The sequence below is a fragment of the Lacerta agilis genome, chromosome 1 (genome assembly GCF_009819535.1).
Source record: "Lacerta agilis isolate rLacAgi1 chromosome 1, rLacAgi1.pri, whole genome shotgun sequence".
Taxonomy (NCBI): Eukaryota; Metazoa; Chordata; class Lepidosauria; order Squamata; family Lacertidae; genus Lacerta; species Lacerta agilis.
This window is the reverse complement of record NC_046312.1, coordinates 57,981,183-58,004,476: the sequence shown is the minus strand read 5'-3', so window position 1 is coordinate 58,004,476 and position 23,294 is coordinate 57,981,183. Positions and strand designations below refer to the sequence as shown.

At 41.7% G+C, this 23,294-nt stretch overlaps 1 protein-coding gene across 12 annotated transcripts in view; it reads right to left on the bottom strand.

Annotated features, from left to right (window-relative positions):
- NAV2 (neuron navigator 2) overlaps window positions 1–23,294 on the bottom strand; it is a 537,457-nt gene that overhangs the window by 7,258 nt on the left and 506,905 nt on the right. For 8 of the 12 annotated variants that reach the window (XM_033150800.1, XM_033150735.1, XM_033150770.1 and 5 more), the window contains 14 exons: window positions 23,096–23,119; window positions 21,559–21,633; window positions 20,216–20,299; window positions 18,514–18,625; window positions 17,421–17,566; window positions 14,509–14,517; window positions 13,896–14,068; window positions 10,720–10,873; window positions 8,621–8,780; window positions 7,386–7,486; window positions 5,322–5,417; window positions 3,947–4,115; window positions 1,588–1,823; window positions 280–434 (listed from right to left, as the gene is read on the bottom strand). In XM_033150800.1, coding sequence (XP_033006691.1) covers window positions 280–434; window positions 1,588–1,823; window positions 3,947–4,115; window positions 5,322–5,417; window positions 7,386–7,486; window positions 8,621–8,780; window positions 10,720–10,873; window positions 13,896–14,068; window positions 14,509–14,517; window positions 17,421–17,566; window positions 18,514–18,625; window positions 20,216–20,299; window positions 21,559–21,633; window positions 23,096–23,119 — 1,694 coding nt within the window. The remainder of the gene's footprint in view (window positions 1–279; window positions 435–1,587; window positions 1,824–3,946; window positions 4,116–5,321; window positions 5,418–7,385; window positions 7,487–8,620; window positions 8,781–10,719; window positions 10,874–13,895; window positions 14,069–14,508; window positions 14,518–17,420; window positions 17,567–18,513; window positions 18,626–20,215; window positions 20,300–21,558; window positions 21,634–23,095; window positions 23,120–23,294) is intronic. The other 4 variants (XM_033150751.1, XM_033150780.1, XM_033150725.1 and 1 more) reach the window with 1 other exon arrangement.

The following is a 23,294-nucleotide window of genomic DNA, read 5'->3' as shown; positions in this document are numbered from 1 at the left end:
CTGACAGGACTGAGGATGAGACAGTGGCCTTGCTGCTCTGCAAAGCCACACTGCTGGTGGTATTGGGGAGTTTGGATTACGCCCTAAATTAGGTCACTTCTGTTAAATCCCACTGATTTCAATGGGAACTAAGCCATGGCTAATTTTTCACGTTTGATTTCAATAGTATCAAGTGCAACTAATGTGTTGGATCCAGCCAGGTCAAGTCTCAAGGAATGCTCCTGGATGGAGCAAACACACTTTCCTTTCATGAAAGTTTGAGGCAGAACATGCTGTTACCATTTGTGGTACTTGCAGTTCAAGAGCCCATTGAAGATCTCTCCCAGGGAGCTGACATGGTGCAAGTTGTCCAGGATGATCACAAGAGGCATCTCCACAGCATTGTTTTCACTATTGCATTGGTCAGCAAGGTTGGAGAGGTATTGGCGGAGTTCCTGTGATGCAGATGCAAAAGAGAAAATTGGCTTTCAGACATTTCTTTTGAAGATCTTGAAAGAAACGAAAGTGGCTGGATTCAGTGGAAGAACAGTCTTCTGTTAAGGGTGTGATAGTAAACTACACAGGGACAACATTCTCCCAAGAGAAATAACCTTTTGAACAGAGTGTATAAACAATCATAGCTCAGACAAATCTGACATCTTGCTTGGAATCTTAATTGAAAAGCGGACTATGATCCCACCAAACACCATTTCACACGATATAGGAAAAGGTGGTCTTCTTTCATTCTGGGGCAGTTCACAGGTGTCCCCTGATACTCCCAGAGCATGAGATTGCCTCTGTACGCATTAACAGATCTCTCTTGAAGTGATCATGTAACAAGAGGTGGTGTCTGGGGACAGGAACATGAAAAGCATGCATTGCATGATGACAGGATGAGGGTAACAAAATTGGGACTGGCATGTTTGGCCAGGTAAAGCCACCAAGCTATCAAGTAGTTTTCTGCACAAAGCCTTCTACAGAAAGCTACCAGGTCCAAGAATGTCAATGTGCAGGACACAAGCTCAGCATCACAAAATGGAGGACTCCTAGGAGGACATTAATTAGTAACTGAATACTATTCTTCACTAGACAGAAAAAGTGGTCCTCTTGCAGGCCTTTTTCCACATAGGGCCTTGACTGACTCAGCTACAAAAGCTAAGGATGCTGAACAGAATCTTAGGCTGAGGTATTGTTGAGGGCTTTTTGTTGGGGTGTGGTTGTTGCCGCTGTTATTATTTTTTGTATCTTTATTTATGTGCAAATCTGGCTCTATTTGTTATGTCTGTAGTTACGTAATTTTTTATATGTTGTAAGCCGCCTTGAGCATGGTTTTAATGTTGGAAAGCCGGCATACAAATAAAATGATTGACTGACTGATTTCATGCTGGGGACTTCATGGGTGTCTCCTAAGATTACAGTCCTTCAGATCCCACCTAGAAGAAACACCAGCTCACCCTACAAGAAGAGTGTCACCTGCATGCCTGCCAAGACAGGTAAATGTATCAGGGTTTTTATCGCACCAATCTGCTGCTCAGGAACAAATTATTTTGATTTGTAAACAGTATACATTTTTATTTTTTTTGCCAAGTCAATTATATGAATACTCACCTTACTGGACTTGTGATCCACGTTAAATGTTGCAATAGCACCATCAGCCAGCTCCCTGCCCTCTCTAAGGACCATATACTCTGACAGACGATTGGCTAGGTAGGTCTTTCCTGTGCCACTTGGGCCAGATAAGATGATTCTCCTGTGCTCCATCAGGAGTGACACATAGCGCTGCAGAATAGGCTTGGGGATCAGGGACTCAAACACCAGGCAGTCCAAACTATTCTCTGCAATCCCTGTAACAACAGAAGGCATGGCATTCAAAACTTAAGAACTAAAAGTTATCTCCAGAATATTTTATTTATCAAAACTTTATTGTAGCACAATCTCTAAGTGGTTTACAATAACTATTTAAATTATAAGAAAAAAAACCATTTAAATATAATTAAAACCAACCATAAAATAGATCGAAACGCTTCAACATCTACGTGTATGGGCTGGAAATCAAGCTTATGAGGAATGGTTGAGGGAGTTTAGCCTGGTTAAGAGGAGATCCGATAGCCATCTTCAAATATCTAAAGCAGGCATAGGCAAACTCCGGCCCTCCAGATGTTTTGAGACTACAATTCCCATCACCCCTGACCACTGGTCCTGTTAGCTAGGGATGATGGGATTTGTAGTCCCAAAACATCTGGAGGGCCAAGTTTTCCTATGCCCGATCTAAAGGACTGTCACATGGAAGATAGAGCAAGCTTGTTTTCTCTTGCTCCAAAGGCTAGGACCCGAAGCAATGGCTTCAAATTACAAGAAAGGAGATTCCAACTAGACATCAGGAAGAACTTTCTGATGGTAAGAGCTGTTGAACAATGAAACAAACTCCCTTGGAAGCTGATGGGACTCTCCTTCCTTGGAAGTCTTTACACAGAGGTTGGATGGCCATCTGTCATGGGTGCTTTAGCTGAGATTCCTGCATTGGGGGTTGGACCAGATGACCCTTGGGGTCTCTTCCAACTCGACATTTCTGTGCTTTTAGATAATTGCTATGTACTTCTGGGTTTACAGGAGGGAACACACCAGTGCCTCCATCAAGGTGGATGGTACTTCTAACGAAGCACTGATCACTTCCTGGACCCACACAGTAGTCACTCTCCTTAGACTAGCTCTATGAAGCCAAGGCTCAAGAGGGTAGATTCATGCTTCCAGATTCTACACATTTACTATGATTGTCATGTACAGTTCTCAAAGTGTATGCATATGCCCCACTTTGCTCACTTTAAAACAGCATTTCCGCCTCCACCCCATAAAACTTCCTCTGAATTTAAAATACTTCTGTTTCCCCTGAAAAAACAAGTGATATGTTGAATCTTGTTATGGGATGAAAAAGGGAGACTACAATGAAACATTGCAGTGTGGATTGTTCCTGCTCAGAATTCCAACTAGCCAGCTAGCCATGGCAGGATTCTAGCTAGCCAGGACAAACTGTTCCATTGCCCCTGCCCCTTTTCTGTGGGTTCCCCCTCCCTTCAACTGATATTCAATATTTCATGGTTATCCGGGGTAGTGGTGGTTCTCTCTCAGCTTTAAAAATATTTTCTTCCTCCATATATTTTTGTTTAAAATTGTATCCACATACATATTTCTGTAAACCAAGGGGTTCTTCTGAGCATATTGATACTTCCCTTCTGTTTCTTAGTGTCTGTGTTTTGACTACATAGCTGTTGGCACTCGCTGCCAAAGTTTAATATTAGAGGGAGTGTTATGTTTTCTGGCAGAAAAACTTCCACGGGGGGTGGGGGTGGGGAGAGAATACAAGCAAAGTCAGCAGGGAAAATTGACTGTGAAAAAGGTCAGCAATTCTTAAAATCCCGCAGATGTAACTTCAGCTGGGAGAATACATAGGGATGGAATGTTTATCACCTGCTAAAAATTATCAAGCTTAAACATTTGTATGAACAGCTGTATATCTGGAAGGTAGAAATGTTACCATGAAACGACTTAAAAAGCACTTTGATCATATAAAAATATACCTACTATAACCTGACTCTTAAAATCCAGCATTAGCATAGTTCTTGAAATGCCTAAATAAATAACCTGAAATATACATAAATAAACTTCAGCAGGCAAAGCTTGCCTGATAGTCAACAATTACAAACAAGCAAAAATACTGGCTGAAATTCCATCTTCTATACAGCAGCTGCAAGGTGTAAGATCTACCGTTCCTCTTTTTATGCAACCACCCTAATGTCAGTGAACGTGAATGCTTCTTCATTTGCAACTTTTCACTCAAAGAAAGACATGAAAAGGATAGGAAGAAGAAAGAAACTCATGAAAATGTCTCTTGCTCCTCTGAGGTTTCTCCAACGCCTGGCAAGACCTGTAATTACAAAGAACAGTAGCAAATGGATCACCTATAATTTACCTTTGATAGTCACCGATATGGTATTGTTTTCACCAACCAGATAGCCACAGGGAAGCAGCTCAGGTGTCTCCATGCTATTTGTGCGAACGATTTCCCCAATGCTGTATCCCAGGACACTGTCTGAATTCAGCCCTAGCTGACTCGCAGGATCAACATGAATGATGTATTCCTGTGAAAGGGAAGTAGAAAATAATAACAATACATCAACCTTATCTTCAAGTGTCTTGGTTCCCTAATATTGAAATTTCACAACTAACTGCATTTTTCATTTTGAAAACAAACTAATTTGTGCACTGAAGAAAGGCAAACCCAAAGTCTATTTTACCCAAAGAGTAAAGAGAGGGAAAGGGTAACAGATGTATGCAAAAACCACACAGCGCATCAGCAGACCCACCAGAAATTTCAGTACTTGTTGCATCATCAAACCCAGTTTCCATGTAAGAGAGTTAATACAGGACTTTTCTATGTGAAATGTATCGTATATGGATTGTACGTATATTTAAAATAAGAGGTGCAGACACATATGAAGTCCTGTATACTTTATGAAAAGAAGCCAGGTGCTGGACAAAAACAACAGCAACAGGGGATGTTGTCCTCTCCCTACCCTGGTTGTGAACTTTCAGAGGCATCTTTTGCAGGCTAATTTTGGACAAGGTGTTTCCCGGATGTTGAGTCCTTGAATGTTCTCGGACTCCCAGTTACTATCAGCTCCAGCCAGCAAAAGCATTAGAGCTGATGGGAGGAGTGGATCAACAACATATGTGGACCCACCGGTGGGAAAGAATGGATTAGGTGGAATTTTGACCTCACCCAGCAAGGTATTTCTTACATTACTCCTTTTCAGGCTATGGCATAAGGCATGAAGACTCTTCCTTCAGTGAGATCACAAGTACCAGAGGAAAAGTGTCAGTTGCCATGCTGCATATTACAGTGGAAGCACAGGTCTCGCATATCCTCAGTTGGCATTTATTTGAATCTTTGGAGCTGGGAGGGTGCAGTGGTCAAGAAGGATGTACCACCATATGACCAGATATGCATTGTGTATTTGGTCTTCTCTTTTGACTTTTTTTGTTTTAAAGATGGGAATGTTGAAATAAAATAAGATTATTTAGCACACACCACAGCCAGTACTTAATGACTTTTCAGAAGTGGTGTAAAATACACGGTGTAAAAAAAAATATGTATACAACATAAAGAGAAATACGATGCTCAAGTTAGTATGTTTTTCAGGCTGCAGTACATCAGGTCTTGGGGAAGCCTCAATTTAAACTTATGCAGCAAAGGAACCCGTCAGAATAGTTTTCTGCTTAAATAAAAAGGAATAGCTTTCAAAGCTATCCAAGTTGTTAGACGTAACAAAAATAACAACGTTCACCTTAAACAGCCTTCTAACAACGCCATCGAGAACATCCCATTTGGTCTTTCCACTGACGCCTATGCAGCCAATAAGGAAGAGGCGAGGCCTGGAATCCTAAAGGTATACAAATATGTTAAAAGAAAGGCAAATATGGTGCTGTTGCAGCACTATATAAATTATTTCACCATCATCCAAGCTATTTCGGTGTACATAACCCCTACATGTGTGCCATTGCAGACCTGATCTACTCTGTGACTTGGAAAACATGTACACTGGGGATTTCCCATGCAAATAGGGCAGAACCTAGACACAAAGAATTCAGTATGTTCACTGGCACCTCGTCAAATTATGTGTCAAGTTCCTAAACACTAGTGCAGTCTGTTTAACCACTTTGCTAACTGAAATATATGGGGAGCGGGTTGTCAAATGATTTATTGAATTATGACCAGAATTAAATTATATCCAGAGCATTTCCATAATCCACTAATTTAGGAATCCAATCTAAAAACACAGATAGGATTAATCGGGAAGGAACCATTTGTGTCAAATCCGTTCATTGTTACCATGAAGATTACAACAGATCCCTTTAGATGTCAAAAAATGCGCTCCCATGTGACATTACAAGCCTTCTAAACCCAGCAGGCTGGTTCTGCAGATAAACAGGTGCCTCTCTCATTCCCCTGCACCTGATCGAGGTCTTGGATCATTCGTCACTAGTAATGTTTATTTTAAAAGTTAATTTAAAACCAGTGAACAGGAGAAAGGCCATGGGGCATGTTTCATCTTATACAAGACAGATCTTGAAAATTTATTTCCTCAAAGCTAAGCATGTTTGGTTCAATTTCTCTTTTATTCATGCCAAGTTCCTAGGGTACTAGCAGGTCTGGACTTCACAACATCCATGGCTGCTGGCACTGTGTCTAGACTAGAACTCCAAGAATATTCATCCCATTAGAAGCAGTGATAAAGGAAAGGTCCTAGTGGGAACCAGGCCAAAGCTGATCTTTTGAGAATGGAAGTACTTCTGGGGACGGGGTTGGAGAGTTCTTTTTTTCTTAGTCAAAACAAAATTAAAAATTAAAAAAAAATCCTTCCAGTAGCACCTTAGAGACCAACTAAGTTTGTTCTTGGTATGAGCTTTCGTGTGCATGCACACTTCTTTAGATACCTTTTTTCTTAGTCTTTGAAAACTAAGGAAATAGTTGGATACAACCCACTAAAATAAAGTTTCAACAAAGCAGACCCACTGAAATGAATTGACCTAACTTAATCATGTCCATTCATTTCAATGGGATTACTCAGAGTATGACTAATATTGCATACAACTAATTTCTGTAGAATTTCCACTCTCCGGAGCATTCCGTAGTTCTGCTCTCCCCACGAGGGGAACTTGTTCATGCAGCTGATCAAAGGCTTACAGTAAGCCCTGAAGGGATTGACTTTGAAGTTGTTTCACCTGAAATCAGGTGAGTGACAGGTGGTCAGGCAAAATGGGTCTCCAGGGGTTGGAGGATCTCCAGGGGTTGTTCAGGATCTGGCCCACTGACTGGATCCTCTTCTCTGTTCCTGCACTAAACCCATTTTTGTATGCTGCAAGCAGTTTCTTTAACCTTCCATTCATTTAAGCGTAACATTATTCTTATGATCAGCCATTGGGTCATCAGTCATTTCCTAGAAGCAAACTACAGTGGACCCTCAGGTTACGTTACCTTCGGGTAACGTAATCCTCAGGTTGTGAACGCGGCACCCCTGTAAATGTGTATACTTCCAGGTTTCACCGTGTGCGTGCGCAGAAGGGCGCTTCCAGTTACAAAGTTTTTGGGATGCGGCCAGGCCTCCAGAACAGATCCCGTTTGTAACTGGAGGTACCAATGTAGTGACAAAACCTGAGTCTTGACTGCATTGCTTCAGACTACAGATAGGACTTCAAGTGACAAAAATACTTAACAAAAATATTTAAATTAGTGAACGATGGGGGGGTTTCCTCCCAAAAACTTCAGTCTATGCAGCATGCCAACAGACCTAATCTCTGATAACGTGGAATGGAAAAAAGGTGAAAAGCAAACTCCACACATAACTCACTTCTCTCCATTTAACTTCATCCTGAAAACTGACAACTATTTTAACATGCCTGCCACCTTCTTTTCGAGAAGAACCATCACTGGGGTCATCCAGCAGCATGTCTGTGGACAGGAAACACAAATTATTTTTTAGTTACAAATGGTGAGCTGGGAAAATATGCTCATATGGTTATTTATTCCATTTATAAAATAATTTACGAGTTGCCTTTCAGCTCAAAAAGGGTCGCTGAGCTGCTTAAAAGTTTTAAATTTGTAACTTTTTTTTAATTACATACAACCCTAACCCTATCTAATTCTACTAAGAGTGGACCCACTGAAATTAATAAGACCTGAGTTCGTTATGCCTATTAATTTCAGTGGGTCTTCTCTGAGTAGAACTAGCATTGGATACAACCCAAGACAATGACAAATAGATTGAGAACAAATGTGGGGGCAAGAATCACCTTTGAAGAGAGAGAAAGTAAAACAAGTGACATTCAAAAGCTTTGTGTGGAGCAAGTAAGTTTTAAGGACCCACCCACAACTAAAGAAAGATGAAGTGAACCTAACCTCTCCTAGTGGTGAGACAAATAGAAGGGCCTCTGAAGCAGATCTTAATTTGTAAACTTAAAGGGCAGGTTCATATGGGAGAACATGGTCTTGATTTACCCTGCTACAAAAAAACTCAAACCCTACAGTATTACTCTTTTGTGAATATATGCAAGGCTGTGTCTACTCCAGCCCTTATAGATGAAAATTATGCACCAAGAAAAGTGCAGATGCATGTGTCTATGTTACACAAACTTTCAAACAGTTGCTTGCTTTGGATAATTAGATTTTTAATTGCTTGATTCTGTGAACGCTGCCAAGTTTGGTGCTTTCGAAATTGTGAAGCACACACTTCTTGGAATGTACGTAAGACCGGAAATAATGGAAAGACATTCCTCTCGCAATTTGGAACAGACATGGAAGAAATGAGGGAAAACCACAGAAAAATTAACAGCGTTTTCTCTCGAAAGAAATTTTACTTTGGCAAATGGGTGCAATTAAACTGACTCCGAACATGATTTTGCACAGCTGAAGTCATAGCTGGAATGCTACGCTTCAAAGTGCAATAGAGCTGCCAATGATATTGTAATGGAAGGGTTTGCCCCAGCCCTTCCACCTTCACACCTTAGCCACCAGCGATTATTTACAGCTATTATTTATTTACGGCTACAGGATAAAACCTGCTGGTTGCCCTTTACATGTACTCACCAAGACTCGCTGACTCTGTGAGGTTCAGGCTGTGCTGGGAAAGACCCATGGACTGCCTTGGAGAGGATGAAATGGAAACCTGAGATTGGGCCCTGCTGCAGCTGCCTTGATTTTCCGACTTCAGCCGGTCATTTTCTGCTTTTAGTTTCTCGATCTCACTCTAGATTAGAACAAGAAAACAGCCAGTAAAGGGAATGGTAGGTGCATGCCCTTTTAGCTTTTTTTACACACAATGAGAGATAAAAATCTTACACACACACACACACACACACACACACACACACACACACGAGATACAGCTTACCAGCTGGTCCACTGTCTCTCACTATCCCCAACAGCTTTCAATCAAAGTCGTTTCCTTTTCAAGCTTTGCTGGTAGACCAGGCTTCCCCACTTTATCCATCCCCTCACATTGGCCTTCCCACAGTCAATCTTCCCCCAATCAGGCAAAATTACACATGAGAGCTGATAAAGTTTTCATGCCAATTTTCTTTGAGTTGTAATGAGACCTGCAGGGATCTCTGCACTTTTTGCAGCTGTACTGTTTTTTTTCCCCTTTCTGAATGATGTGGTGGCTGTTGTGCACACACTCCCCCCCCCCCAGTAACCACTGAACTTCAAGGCTGAATGGGGATTTGAACTCTGGCCTCCCAGGTCCTAGTCCAACACTCTAACCACTACACCACACTGGCTCTCACATTTCCATGTAAGAAGGCCCAAAAGCACAACAGAGATGCACCCAAAGCCCACCACCTCTGAAAGAGAAGTTAGCTTCAGAGAAACACATTTTTCAAGTCTTGCTTTAAATGGGCTTTCTGACGATGGGTGTGGTTCTACTCTGCTACTTATATCGTTTTTTGGTATTATCGTTTTCAGAACATGTTATAGGTTTTAATATATGTTTGGCTGTCACTTTGAACACCCATGTTGAATAAATAACAAAGCCATAAACTCTGCAAGTAAAATAAATGAATTATAATTAAAACGGTGGGATCGAAGAGCCAGATTCATGAAGTGGAAATGACACATACGTGGGGATGTATAATATCTATATCTTCATGACAGAATGTAACCAAAGAATGACCACCTTGCCTCGCCCTATGGCCCATCCACACACATTGGTGACAATTAGTGGCAACTTTAATGAGCATGGCTCAAGGGTCTTGCCTTGGCATTTGCTCTGGAATGAAAAATATAGTGTTACATAAAATCTTTACAGAGAAGCTCTAATTTTAGGTTTAGCATGTAGATTTGTGTGTTGATGTGGATCAGTAACAGCTGAATAAAAAACAGGAATCACGGAGTAAAAATAAATGGACAATTTCCCCAATGGAGATATATATAGGAAGCGTAGTTCCCCGAGGATCAGTATTGGGAATTGTGCTTTTTAACTTTCCATAGATTATATGGAGTTAGGAGAGAGCAGTGAGGTAACCAAGTTTTGTTGGTGATACCCAACTGTTCAGGGTGGTTAAAACAAAAGGGGGTAGTGAGATGCTTGGAAATGATCTCTTCTAACTAGGTAAGCGGAGAGTAAAATGGCAAATGCATTTCAATGTAAGCAAATGTAGAGTGATACACATGGGGTGGGGGGACCCCAAAACTAAATTTCACATATATGCTCATGGGGTCTGAACTGGCAGTGACTGACCAAGGAAGAGACCTTGGGGTTGTAGTGCACAGCTCGATAACGGCGATGGCCCAGTGTGCAGCTGCTGTGAAAAAGGCAAATGCCATGCTAGGGAATTATTAGGAAAGGGACTGAAAATAAAACCTTAAAAAAGGATGCCTTGATAGAGGTTCATAAGATGATGCAAGGTTTGGAGAAAGTGGATATAGAAACGTTTTTCTTCCTCTCTCATAAAATGAAGGAGAAAGATGGACAGTTAAGGAGGGACAAAATAATGCTTCGGGAGTCAGTATGCCTCTGAATGCCATCTGCTGGGAATCACAAGCAGGGAGAGTGATGTTGCACTCAGGTCCTACTTGGGGGGTTCCTACAGGCATCTGTTTGACCCTGTTTGTGAGAATGCTGGGCTAAGCAAGCCCAGCAGGGCTTTTCTAAAGTTTGCATGTGTGTTGCTGCAGTTCCTTCCTACCTGCATTCTGTTCATAGCTTCCCGAAGTTGGTCAAGTTGGTGGGCGGAGCTGAGGGCCTCCAAACGGATATCGGTTAGCTTCATCTCTTTGTCTCTCAGCTCATTTCGCAACTGCATCACTGTTTCCGCTTCACTATCGATACATTCTGAAATCCTGGGAAAAGATAATAACGAGCCTTTCACTGAAGAGCTTGGGAAGCAGAAATTCTGAACGTTAGCAAAAATTAAGTGTTTCATTGCTCTGCTTTCAACCAGATTTTTGTTTGTTCAAGGGGACTTGGCAAAAATGGTGAGATGAAGGGGACCCTATCATTAGGAATGGTCTCAGCCTGCCCAAGGGAAGGGCAGTAGAATAAGGGCAGAGAAACTACCATTTTGGTTGTGACCTATACTGAGTTTTAGTTGTTAAGCTACTGTTAAACGTACAGTCGTTCCTTGGAAAATCTATTCAGCCTGAAAATCCAAGGTAAATTAAGGAGGCATAGTAGCAGCAGTCATTTGGAGATGGATGGCCTCAAAGGAAGATTTAGTACTCAGCAGGTGTGGTGCACAGCTGGGCGCCCCTGTATGACTCTGGGGGGCTTTGGAATCCTATGCCTTTTCAGCTTACTCTGCACTGTTCAGGCTTTTTTAAAAAGAAAGAAAGAAAGAAAGAAGTAGTTTTATTCTCCTGGCACCAGCTTTCTCCACCCTCCCACCTACTCAAATTGAACAGAGTTAAATTACTCCCTAACGCATAAAAGACAAGCAGCACCATTGCCATTTTCTGGCAATTTTTCATATCGCATGTATCCTGTGAATAAATCTCCCCCCCCCCCACAAAAGCTTGGCTTCCCCCGTCCTCAGCAGTATCAAAAACCAATTATATGGTACTGCAGTCAAGAAACAACAAAGCAAGAGGAGAGCTATTAAGAAAAATTGTGCTTTACCATCCATGCACTGGCATAGCATGAGGGGGCCATGGGGGCCATGGCTCCGGGTGCCACAATCTGTGGGGGCGCGAACCAGGTGCCCCCCTGCAGAGACCCCCCTTGCGTCCTGCCAGCACCAGGGGCTGGAGAGCATGGAGGGTGAAGATCACCCTCTGCGTGTCCTGCTCCCGCCTGGCATGCCCACCCACAGCTCCCCCTTCGCAGGGTCAATCCTGACCCAGGGGCGGAGAGCAGCTGCAATGCCTGGCCGCAACTCTGGAGAGTGGCTGTGGCATGCCCAGCTGAGGCTCTTCCTTCCCCGAGTCAACTCTAGACTGACCTGGGGGTGGAGAGTGACTGCAGAGCCCAGTGACAGCTCCTCTGTCCCTGAATCAAGCCTGACCTGGGGGCGGAGAGATGCTGTGGCGTGCAAGGAAGCTCCTACTTCCTTGCCGCCAGCTCCGGTAGAGTGAGGAGAGTGGGCGGCAATGCTGCCACCCACTCTCCTGGACTGGGGTGTGCAAGTGAGCCTCTGCGCTGTAGCCACAGTGGGCTCTGTGCCCCACGCCCTGACCCAGATGCTGCATCTATGTTAGGGATGCTTCCAAAGTTCTCCCAGTTCAGGCTAAGAAACTAACTTTGAGGGCCTGCCTCAAATGCAAGGATTTTATTTAAAGCTTGAGGTTCTTTTGTTCCAAAGTTGTTCAAGCTGGAGAATTCCTAGTTTCTCCTTGGCTGTTTCTGCTAGCCTTGCCCTTCTCCAAATATCATCCTTGCCTGCTGCCATCCTTCAAACCATATCCCCCCATCCCTTTCCTGCCTTGAAGCTGCTGCAGTAGCAGTAGCAGTAGCAGCAGCAGCAGCAGCAATGGTGCATGGTGAGAGGAAGAGGAGGACGATTCCCTCCCCTCTCTTTCAGTCTCCCAGAATTTCTGGGTAACAGTGAGGTGTAAGACCATGGAGCACTGTGGGAAATATTGCTTCTACCCACTTTCCAGTCCAATGAATATTTTTTAAAAATCCCTTAGCTTGGGAATTCTGTGTTCACAATGGAGTACTTGCAAACCTTTGGACAAAGTTGTAAACTTTTGTTAAGACTGACAAAACTGATGACAGAAATATAAAGTGCAAAGGACTAAATGAGATCAGCAAAGTGCAACCAACTCAAGAAATTCAACCATATAAAGAAACTTTGGATTTCAAGTATTGATACAATACATCTTGATAAAATATAGTCTTTGCTTACATGACTGTCAGGCTGAAAATATTATGTGGGCCAAATCTGGGAAACATAACACTACGTCTATCCATTCATTGTGCTCTTCTGCTTTCTAATAAAGGCTACAATCAGAAGCCAAATAAATCAGTGCTGAAACCCTAGGCAGCCTGGTGCTCTGCTTTTCTCCTCCTTAATTCTGTAGGCCTGTTTATTCCTCAGGTACTTGGTACATGTCAAGACTCGTTACGTGCATACTTTGACTGATGACAGGCACCATCATAAAAGACATGATGGATTACATGGCTTTAAGCTTTTGCTCACCATTCAGTAATGCAGGGATAGGATAGGCTAGTTTCAGAGTGATGAAAATGAGATAACATAGTTGAAGATAAGTGAGAACTTTAAAAATAAAAATATACGATTCTATATGATATCTTAATCTACAGGGCTTTTAATCTCAGGAATGCAAATTTTAGTGATGCCTGATTTTCTCAGTCAAGTATTCCCTGTTTTCTAATCTCTACTAAATTCTGTATCTCACCATCATACACAGTTGGCTATAAGGAGCAGTGGAAACTCATCTTAACCATGGAGGTTAAATGGAAGAAGAGTATTTAAGCTTTGCAACACTGTTTACATTCACCATTTCCTGAACCCCTTCAATAACTTCTGACAGCTTCTCCTGAGCCTTAGAATCTTCCTCAAAGCTACAATCTAGAGTGGATGTTTCAAAAATGTCCTCTCATCATCACTTTGATGGCTTCTGGGTCTGATCTAGCAATTTAAGGTATACTGTGAATGAGTAAGCATCACTGCATAAATGAACAGCCAAAAGCAAGCAAGAAAAAGGATAAAGCAAATACCCACATTATAGTTGTCACTGGCTTCAGGTACCTGACTAAATAAACCTCAGCTGAAGAAAATCCACTTAATCCTTGCTGTCTTGTTCTTTTATAGAGTCCACAGAAAAACGGACTCCTATTCCAGTATAAAATAACAGCAACGTGTCAACAGGAACTCTTTTTTAACATGCAAACTCAACTCACAGTGAATTGGAATGGGACGTTCTCAGTAATGGCGTAGAGACAACTGAGCCATTGTGATGCAGTTTTGGCGATGAGGGCAGGGAATAATCCGTCATCTCCTCAATATCTGAATGAGAAGATGCTGACTTGGGGGACTTCTTTTTACCAAATGCTTGTTTGAAGGAACTACGCAACTGAAAGAAAAAGACCAGAACAATAAAGATTATACATAAAACAAACTCTGCTTTATTATGATAAGGAACAGGAGAAAATAGTTAGCATGCAACACTTTAAAAAATGGTTACAAAAGTCCATTTTTGGCAGTACAAATTGACAATGGAAGTACAGATTGCCACCCTTCTGTTCTGGAAATCTTCACACTGTGTTTAAGAAAGACATTGTCTGAGACACTGCAAAAGTGCTGGCTGTTGACAAGCCCTATTCTGAAGCACACCTTTCCACTCTGAGACAATGCAAATTCTTTTCGGCTCAAGGACAATTTTATTACGGTGTTATCACAGGTTGCAGTTATGAAATGACATGGCTCAGATGAGGTTATTGGTGCTGACAGAGTTAATAATGTAAATGGATTAGTTAGCTTTGTATTTTAAAATTTAAAATACATCTTTCTTACCTCGTTGACCTGCCAGAGGAAGTACAAGCAAAAAGGGAAGCGGGAAGGAAAAAAAGACAAGTTTTAACAGATAAAGCCAGTGACAGGGAAAGCGCCGGATTTCTCAGACAAACATGAACCCCACCCATCCACAAAAGCACACACACACACACACACACACACACACCCCAAATCATTTTACCAGGGAAAATAATTATTGTAAAGCATGTCATCTTATGATCAGAATGGGTGGGCCGGGGCATTTCACAGAGCTGAAGGATGATGTACAGAGTTCAATATAAACTCACATTCACCTTGCCAGTCCTGTCAGCAGAAACCCTATGTAAGGAGTTCTGCTTGCACAACTGGGCTCTGCCTCACCTGAAATTGGCTTGACTGGGGTCAAGGTAACCCCCAGGACAGCATGTGGGGGAGAAGAGGGGGGATTGTTCCATCTGGGAAGCTGCAACGCTTGTGCAGACAGAACGATTAGAAGAGTATTATGATGAATTCCACCCATTATGTTTTGCAAGTCACCCAAATGATCTCCTATCAGCCCAACAAAGGATCTCACATAATCCTTCAAAATGACTTTGCACAAAAGCCCCATTCCAAACTTCTCCACCATATATTTGGTCAAGTGCACATTTGTCGGATCCAAACATAATCCCTCAGAATTACTGTACACAAAAACTCTATGCTCACATTCTCTGCCACACACTCTGGCAACTATACATTTGTAGGGCCTGTACACATGACCATAATCTCTCAAAATCACTGTGCACAAAAGCCCTGTACACAATCCTCCAAAGTTACTGACCATAATAACCCTATTCTCATTTTTTTCCCATCACATGTTTTGTCAACTATACATTTGTAGAACCTCCTACACACAACCAGGTCCCCAATCCTGAACACATGCCCTGCATGTATAAAACTGTACATGCGTAGAGACCCTTTCCACTCTTGGTCTGAGGTGCAGAGGTCAGGAAGCCTCAAGGGGAGACAATTCCTCTCCATGTGCTGATTAAAAGAATGCAGGAGGTGAGAACAGTGCTTAGACTCTGTAAATTACTGGCCTCCCGTAATATTCAGCCAAAACAGGAGCAGGCCTCAGGCTCACATGCTCTTTTCCATTGTTGACAGAAAGTTATTTCTGTCCCATGACAGAATTTGCATTGTGGAACTCTGATAGGATAATGAAATTACTAGAGAAAGTAGTTTATTGAGGGTAAGGGAGGGCCCATGTTCAAACAAGCATAAGTCAAGATCCAGAAGGGGAGGAAATGCAGAAGCCCAGATACTGGAGAATGTTAATGTTGGCAACTCACCTGCAATTTCATTGTTGCAGGGGTGAGGAAGTCAACCTTTTCCAGGGAAAAAGCCTTAGTGGGTTGAATAGGATCTACAAGTCTTATGTTAGCTAACCCTTCTTATAGGGACAGGAGGCAGCATCCATTTATTTGCTTACAACGCACAAAATCCAAAGACGCAAAGGGACTACAGGAACTAAGTGCACCTGTTCAAACTACAATAAAAGCAACGTCACGACGGCAGAGGTAGTATCACAAAAAACGGGATTCGATATCAGATACCTTTCCTCCAGCACAAGGGACCTTGCATACAATAAGCGGTGAGCAATGAAGAAATGGGAAGTGAAAATGGTTATTTTGAAGGCTTCTACCACAAATTAAGTTTAAAGACTGATACACGTAGGTCTCACTTTCCGAACACAATGCATTCCCAGGAAATCATTCATTAGGTTTGCATAACAAGTTGTTTCCTATGGGAACACTTCTATTCAATGCTTTCTCCTGCCATGCTTTCTGCCTGAAACTGCAGCAACCAATCAGCAAAAGCCAAACAAGGGAAAAGCTGATTTGTCCAATCACTCCTGCTCCCTGATTTGTATTAAACTCTCTCCCTCTGCCTGTAATGGTTGGCACTTACCAGCAAAAACAAAAAACAAAACAAAACAAATAAGGGTTGGACCAACTCTGGCTGTTTGGATATCTGAATAAGCCATTTGTATAGCAAGGTTTGGGTATAATTCTTTGCATCTGGACAACTGAGATTTTGGATAAATGTTATGATTGCAGGATCTGTGTTGTTGTTGGGTTTTTTTGCCATGACAATAGTCAAAAGAGAGCCCAAGTTATAATGAACATAATTAATACTTTCCCTAAGGGTGAAACCAGACTACTCAAGAGAGTGGAGCTTTTCCTTATGCAGATAGCTTACACACACATTTCCACACCTATGGCATGGAAAATTCATCTGGAGGAGCAGTGTGTGTGTGTGTGTGTGTGTGCGCGCGCAACTAATTCTTCCCTTGCATACCATTTTTCCATTCAGAATTGTTTCCCCTTCTAGGCTGCTGTTGGCCCGATTATATTGAAAATACACCAATTTTGGTTACAATAAGCTGAGACAGAGTCCACACTTCACTGAACCAGCACAATGGAAAGGCTTAAACCACTACTTCATCTACTCTGAAATTAGAAACCTTGTATATGCATTTCAGGGAGGAGAAAGAAAGTGGGAGATCCATTCACAGATCTGCTGTGGCACAACATGTTGTTTGGGTGTCAACCACTTCCAGGTGAAACTTTGTCAAGTCCTAAAAATGGGCATAAGTTAATATTTATTCATTGGATGTCCATCATACTCATTATAGTTCAAGGCAGTGCATTTACATGGACTACTTGGCTCACGCACTGTGTTTTCTGGAATGCTGATAGGACACACATAATAATAATAATAATAATAATAATAATAATTTATTTGTACCCCGCCCATCTGGCTGGGTTTCCCCAGCCACTCTGGGCGGCTTCCAACAGATATTAGGATACATTAAAATGTCACAGATTAAAAACTTCCCTGAAAAAGGCTGCCTTCAGTTCATTTGATCTGCTCTGCTGAAGCATACATACCCAGTTCTTTCTTTTCTTTTTCTTGGAGTCACATTCTATGTTGCTTCCCACACTGGAATGGCTGGTTGCGCTGTTAATGCTAGAGACACTGTCTGAGGAGTGCTGCCTCCGGATCCGCAAATCAGTGGTTTGCGCAGTCCCACTTCCTAGATGGTAATTAAACCTAGTTAAATACATTCAGGAATGACATCTTCCTTTCTCTTTCTATACATGGACATTCTCCCTTGCTGCCCCTTGCTATCACACGCAATCAAAATTGCCTGCCCCACCTTCTTCATAGCCAGCCCAGAGAACTATAATAGTTCTGTGCTGGTACTGGCTGGGGCACAGAGTACCATATTTTTCCGTGTATAAGACTAGGTTTTTCCCTTAAAAATAGTGTCAAAATTAGGGGGCGTCTTATACATGGATACATCTCCCCCCATTTTCTTAAATCCGAGTCCTCAAAAATAGGGGGTGTCTTATACAAGGGGGCGTCTTATAGACAGAAAAATACGGTAGTTGTAGCCAAAACATCTGGAGAGTTTAATTACTGAATTTCTGTTCCTCCTGCCATACTATATCCTAGCATGGATCCAGAATTGGCCTCCACAGTCAGTTATGGACACACCATTAAGACTGTGTTCATGGAAGACAATCTTACTTGGCCACTGATTGATTGCCAAAGAAGAAGAAAGAAGAGTATCCTAGCATGGCAGGATAACATCACTATGTGGGTGATGGAGCAAGAAGTGAATCTTGACTGATGAAGCAACAGAGCAGTGGTGGTAATGTTAGATGGAAGAGGCAGAGCAATGCTGACTGCTGGGTATGGAGACTGTGGCACTTGAAAAGAAACTTCTAGTGAGATGTGGGTTTCAGCAAGGGACCCTACTGTAATATTGTGGGGATTTCGAAGCTACAAGTCTATGAACAGTATTAGTAACAATAGGCCTACCGCTGTAAGAAATAAAGTTCAGTTTGATGATTAAACATGTAGTCTATCTCTGGAAAAAGAACTCTGCAAAACTTTGCATCAGCTACTACCAAGGGGATGAATGCCCTCAGAGCATTACACTGTTATTGAAAGAGAAGGCTGAAATAATTCCTTTACCTTTGCAGGCGAGCTCAGGTGTATTAATTACACCATTTATGGCAGCCTGAGCAGCAGCATTTTGTTTTTTCAGTAGTTCAATAGTTTTTCTTAACTCATTCAGTTCTGAATCCTGCAACACACACAAAAAACAAACAAACAAATTAATGTTGCCTCTGGATTTTCTCCAAAGAGTGGTTAAGCAGCCTGTACAGCACTAAAAGTTGAGACCATGCAGTAAAGCTGGATAGATGTTTAACAGGGACTCTAAGGTGAGTCTGAATCTGGTACCTGAGCAGTGGTCAGCTATGGAGACTTAGGAAATTTTTATGGATTTCACCTGTTTGTATGTTTGTCTAACTGATCAAAGATGGCTACAAGTAGAGAATAATATTGGCTGTGCTGAACACATGATGTAAGGGTATAAGGACTTCTTACTTTAGTAGGAGGATTTAAGGGTCCCTCAAGTCAAACTGGCTGGAAACCAGCATCCCACATGCTCTTATCTGTGCTCTGGCTTCTCCACATCATGACTCGCTTCTTTAGGAGACTTGGGCTACTTTCACAAACTCTTACAAGCACAACACACCTTGCTCATTCCTATTCTTTGCTTGCTGCACAATGGTCCAGACTAATCTAGGATAGCTACTTGGGTTTAGAACACATGACAAAATGACAGTTTTCCACACTCCCAGTGTAATGCTGTAGAACCCTTGTTTGCCCACTTCTGGCTCATCAGCTGTATACAGCAGAAAGGAATAAGCTGGTGCAAATCAGCACAAATTTATTAAACTGCAAACTGGATAGACGTTCTAGAGCAACCTGATTGAGCCTGTAGATCATTCTATTTTAGAGTAAAAGTGCTCACTACAGTGATTATGATTATAGATCCTTGCCCCAACTGTAGTACAGTAAATTGAAATTTTTACAACAGCTCAAAGATGCAAGAGTGTTGTGTCTGCATCTCTGTAGGATCTTATTTTAAAGACATTTTAGTTATTCTAAGATATTGTAGTTCTATAGTGGGTGGAAAATACGGTTTTCAATTTAAAATGCATTACTAGATAAAATTCATAGAAAATGCATTATTTGTAGTTAATTGTTTGCATATATATTACAAACACATGCAAAAAAGCTGGATTAATAGTAATAAAATACTAAGGGAGTGTAATATTAGCCCAGAATACGGCCTGAAGACATCAGTTGGTGTTCTACTGCTGGAACTAAGCAGGTCTGGTCCTGTAAACTCTTGAGAATGAAAGACCACCTGGGAACCAGAGGGAAGCTGCTTAGGGCTCTTTGGAGGAAAAACAGGATACAACTGAAATAAGTATTTACTGCTTCCAGTCATTGCATAATTGGTCTCTGCGACCCCTCTAATGTACAGGCACTGACATGCTCATTTTGTGGAAATGATGAGAGATAGGGTGAATTTAAAACACAGACTCAAGAAAGTTCAGGGAATAGGAACTAGTGACACCATATACCGTTAACATTTAGTTGCTAAATGGTCTAACACTTCATTTTCACCCCACCACTAACCCCGGAGAGAAAGTTTATACGCAATTGTCACTGGCATGTCAGCAGTACATAGATGTCTGAGAAGTTTTGTTTCACTCTGCAGCACGATCCCAAAGACATCACTTTACTGTGAACCCAATTTTAAAAGTTCTATTATGGAATCTACATTCATGAAAAATGTACAAGTGAGCTTCAGACTTGCCTTCTGTTCTGCTGTCATGGTAAGGCTTTGTAGTCTAATGGTCATATTTCCTAAGCTCTGTTCAAATGCTGCCACGAGGTGAGCCTGTAAGTTGAATTGCATTATACAATCAAGATTGTACCTTTGCAGACTGTTTGCAGAATAATGCAGAAGATAACATTACGGCATGCAGAATGTAATCCACAATCAGCTAGTCAAGAAAGAACAGCACAAACAATTGAACCCTGGTGAACCTAACATTCCTGAGTTGACAAAACCATCAAACTAAGTGGCCACACAATAACCACTGATGCTTCTGCATCTGGGTCTAAGTGTCACCTGCTATGAGCTTGCAGTTCCTGGCTTGGAGCTGTGATAACTGCTCCAATCAGTCATAGCAAAGTGTCATAAACTGGCCAGTGAAGTCTTCTGGCCTCAGGTATGTTTATACATGGTGAACCTGCTTAGGATGGCAACTTTATAACCACTTCCTCCAAGCTAAGGAAACACCATGACAAATATTTATCCTGTATCGATGTGGTACAGTAAAGCCTTGTGCAGTCATTCTAGCATTGTTCATCATCAGCACATAGTTGCCTTAACCTAACTAACTGTTCTCCTATTCACCGTGAAAACAACCATGGAAAGTATGATAACACTGGGATATGTGGTTCTTGCTCCTTCTGGCCCCTATAAAAACAAGCCTGGCTGAACATGTGAGAAAAATGGGAGAAAATAAAACAAGCTTAGCATTGACTACATGTGTTATGAAGCTAAAATGTTTACTTAAAAAATACTGGAGCGAGTAATTCCCGCTTGAAAAGATCTGCCAACTATTCAAAGAGCCAGTGAAGAGTCTCAATTCAAATATTAGTAGGAAAAGAGGCATTTAAAGGGGGAACAGTTAGTACATTCCATAGTTCTGATTAAGGTGATCTCTCTGTTAGATTTGGATAGTTGATGTGAAACCAGCCGAAAGGATCAAAACATGTTGCTATTTGACAATTGTTCCAAGGGTAATATCTTAGTGGGTGTTAATTAGTACTGTATTAATTAATTGATCAGCAGAACCTCTCCACCCTGTGCCCTCCCCAGATCTACTCCAGAGGGTTTGGGGAGCCCCTAGAACAGTTTTAGGGGGACACAGGGAGAGGAGGGGAGAGACTCTGCTGCACAAGCGTAAATACTCACAGTAATGGGACACGTTATTTGGATACCACCCACAGTTAGTCTAAAATGTATTACGTTTAAAAGTTAGTGCATTTTCATTTATTTCTGATACCAAACTATATCTGAAATTCTTATAAACCAGCTCACTGTTTATCACCAGATTGTTTCTGTCTATCTATCTACATTGTACTCACATTGGCAGTCAACTGTGTTGTCAGAGCCGAGACTTTCTCTTGGGATGCATCCAACTCCCTCCTTAGCTTGCGAATCTAAGTATTATATTTCAAAGGAATATTTTGATTGATGAAACAATTTTGAAAATTAAGATACACAAAATGAGAAAATGTATCTACCTGCTTTTGAAAGAGACGAGAGAGAAAATGTAAACAGGAATCAATATCCAGACCAAACTAGAAATGACAATATTCATAAACTAGTAGGCAGAGGTTGGGAATGACTTTTGGGCAGAGGGCTGGATCAAACAGTGCCCAACCCTCCACGAAAGCAGCTGGATTTGCATTTGGCACCAAATTTAAACAGTGATTAATGTGAGATGAGGTTGCAAAGGAACAATTGGGCTTGTGTGGCTTAAGAGTGTGCTTCTGATTGTTCCTTTGCAGCCATGCCTTGCATTCGGTGCTTTTAAAATCTGGTGCCAAATGGAAGCTGTGCTGATTTTGGCAGGGATCAGATTCATTTGGGAAGTGTGACTGGGAGCTCTTGATCACAATCAATCCCACCTGACAGAAGTGTGGCTTGAATTTGGTGCCAAACTGAAATGGCACACCACTGCTGCAAAAGAACACTTGGGCCTCCCCACTGTTTTTTAAAACACAAAGGAAGCAGCTACACCCACAAGATGCAAATTAGATGATAAGGTATGTAGAAAAATGAGATAAGCACGAAAAAAGAAACCCACCAAGGAAATTCAAACAACACACACTTAACAGTGTGGAGCATACACACTGGTGGGTTTTCTTTCTCCAGCAGGAACTGGTGAGTATAGATCCCATGCCCAGTTCTTTGCTGAGGCAGGGCCAGAGATTCCTAAGGTATGTTGTTTGACCGTGACTGAAGGATTGCTTGAACTCCAAGTGATGGTTTGAACTCCATCATTTTTCTAGTCTTCCCCCAGCTCTTGCCACTGAACCAAAAGTTTACACTTGAAGATGGGGAGTAATATTACTGGACAGTAGCCTGGCCAGGCTGTTCAGTGCCTTCAATTCCAGTGTGTCTAGTCTAGTTTTGGTCTGGATAATGAACAGCCTGCAACTTGGAAAAGGAGACACAAAATAATGGGTGCCAAACTGAGTGTGAACACATCTAAGACCAGCGATTGACTGCAGACATCAATATGCACAAAGGGCCTTTTCTTAGCCTAAGAACATAATGTAACTCTCAAGGCCAAGAAATAAAAATATGCAAGAACCATTTTTTTTTTTTTAATGAGCCAGTCTGCGCACCATTTATGACACTGGGTACATACAGCCCTCTTACATGCAGAGTTCTGCATATAGGAGGGAGCCTGACATGGTTGGCAGGAAGAGATTTACTCATGTGGGAAAAGCATGTGCAGAAGGGCAGGATACCGCAAGACACTGTCTTAGGGTCATTGAATTTATAAAAGCTGAGACTATTGCCACCATGAATGCCAGACCTTTTTTTTTTAAGTGTGCCTATCACTGAAGGTGGAAAGGTTACTAATATGAAAGTAAAGGAACTCTTCCTTACCTCTGATTGACATTTCTCTTCAGGCTGGAAAAAAGAATTAAAAATGCTTGCGTGAAAGTCATGTTGATTATTAACTTGATACCAAATAATATTGTCCAAAAACAAAGGGAAGAAATTAAATGATTTTGCATGCTTAAGTATCATAGAAAGCAAGAGGATGTAAGGGCACTGCTAAGCACAGAAATTCTTTTGGTGCGAT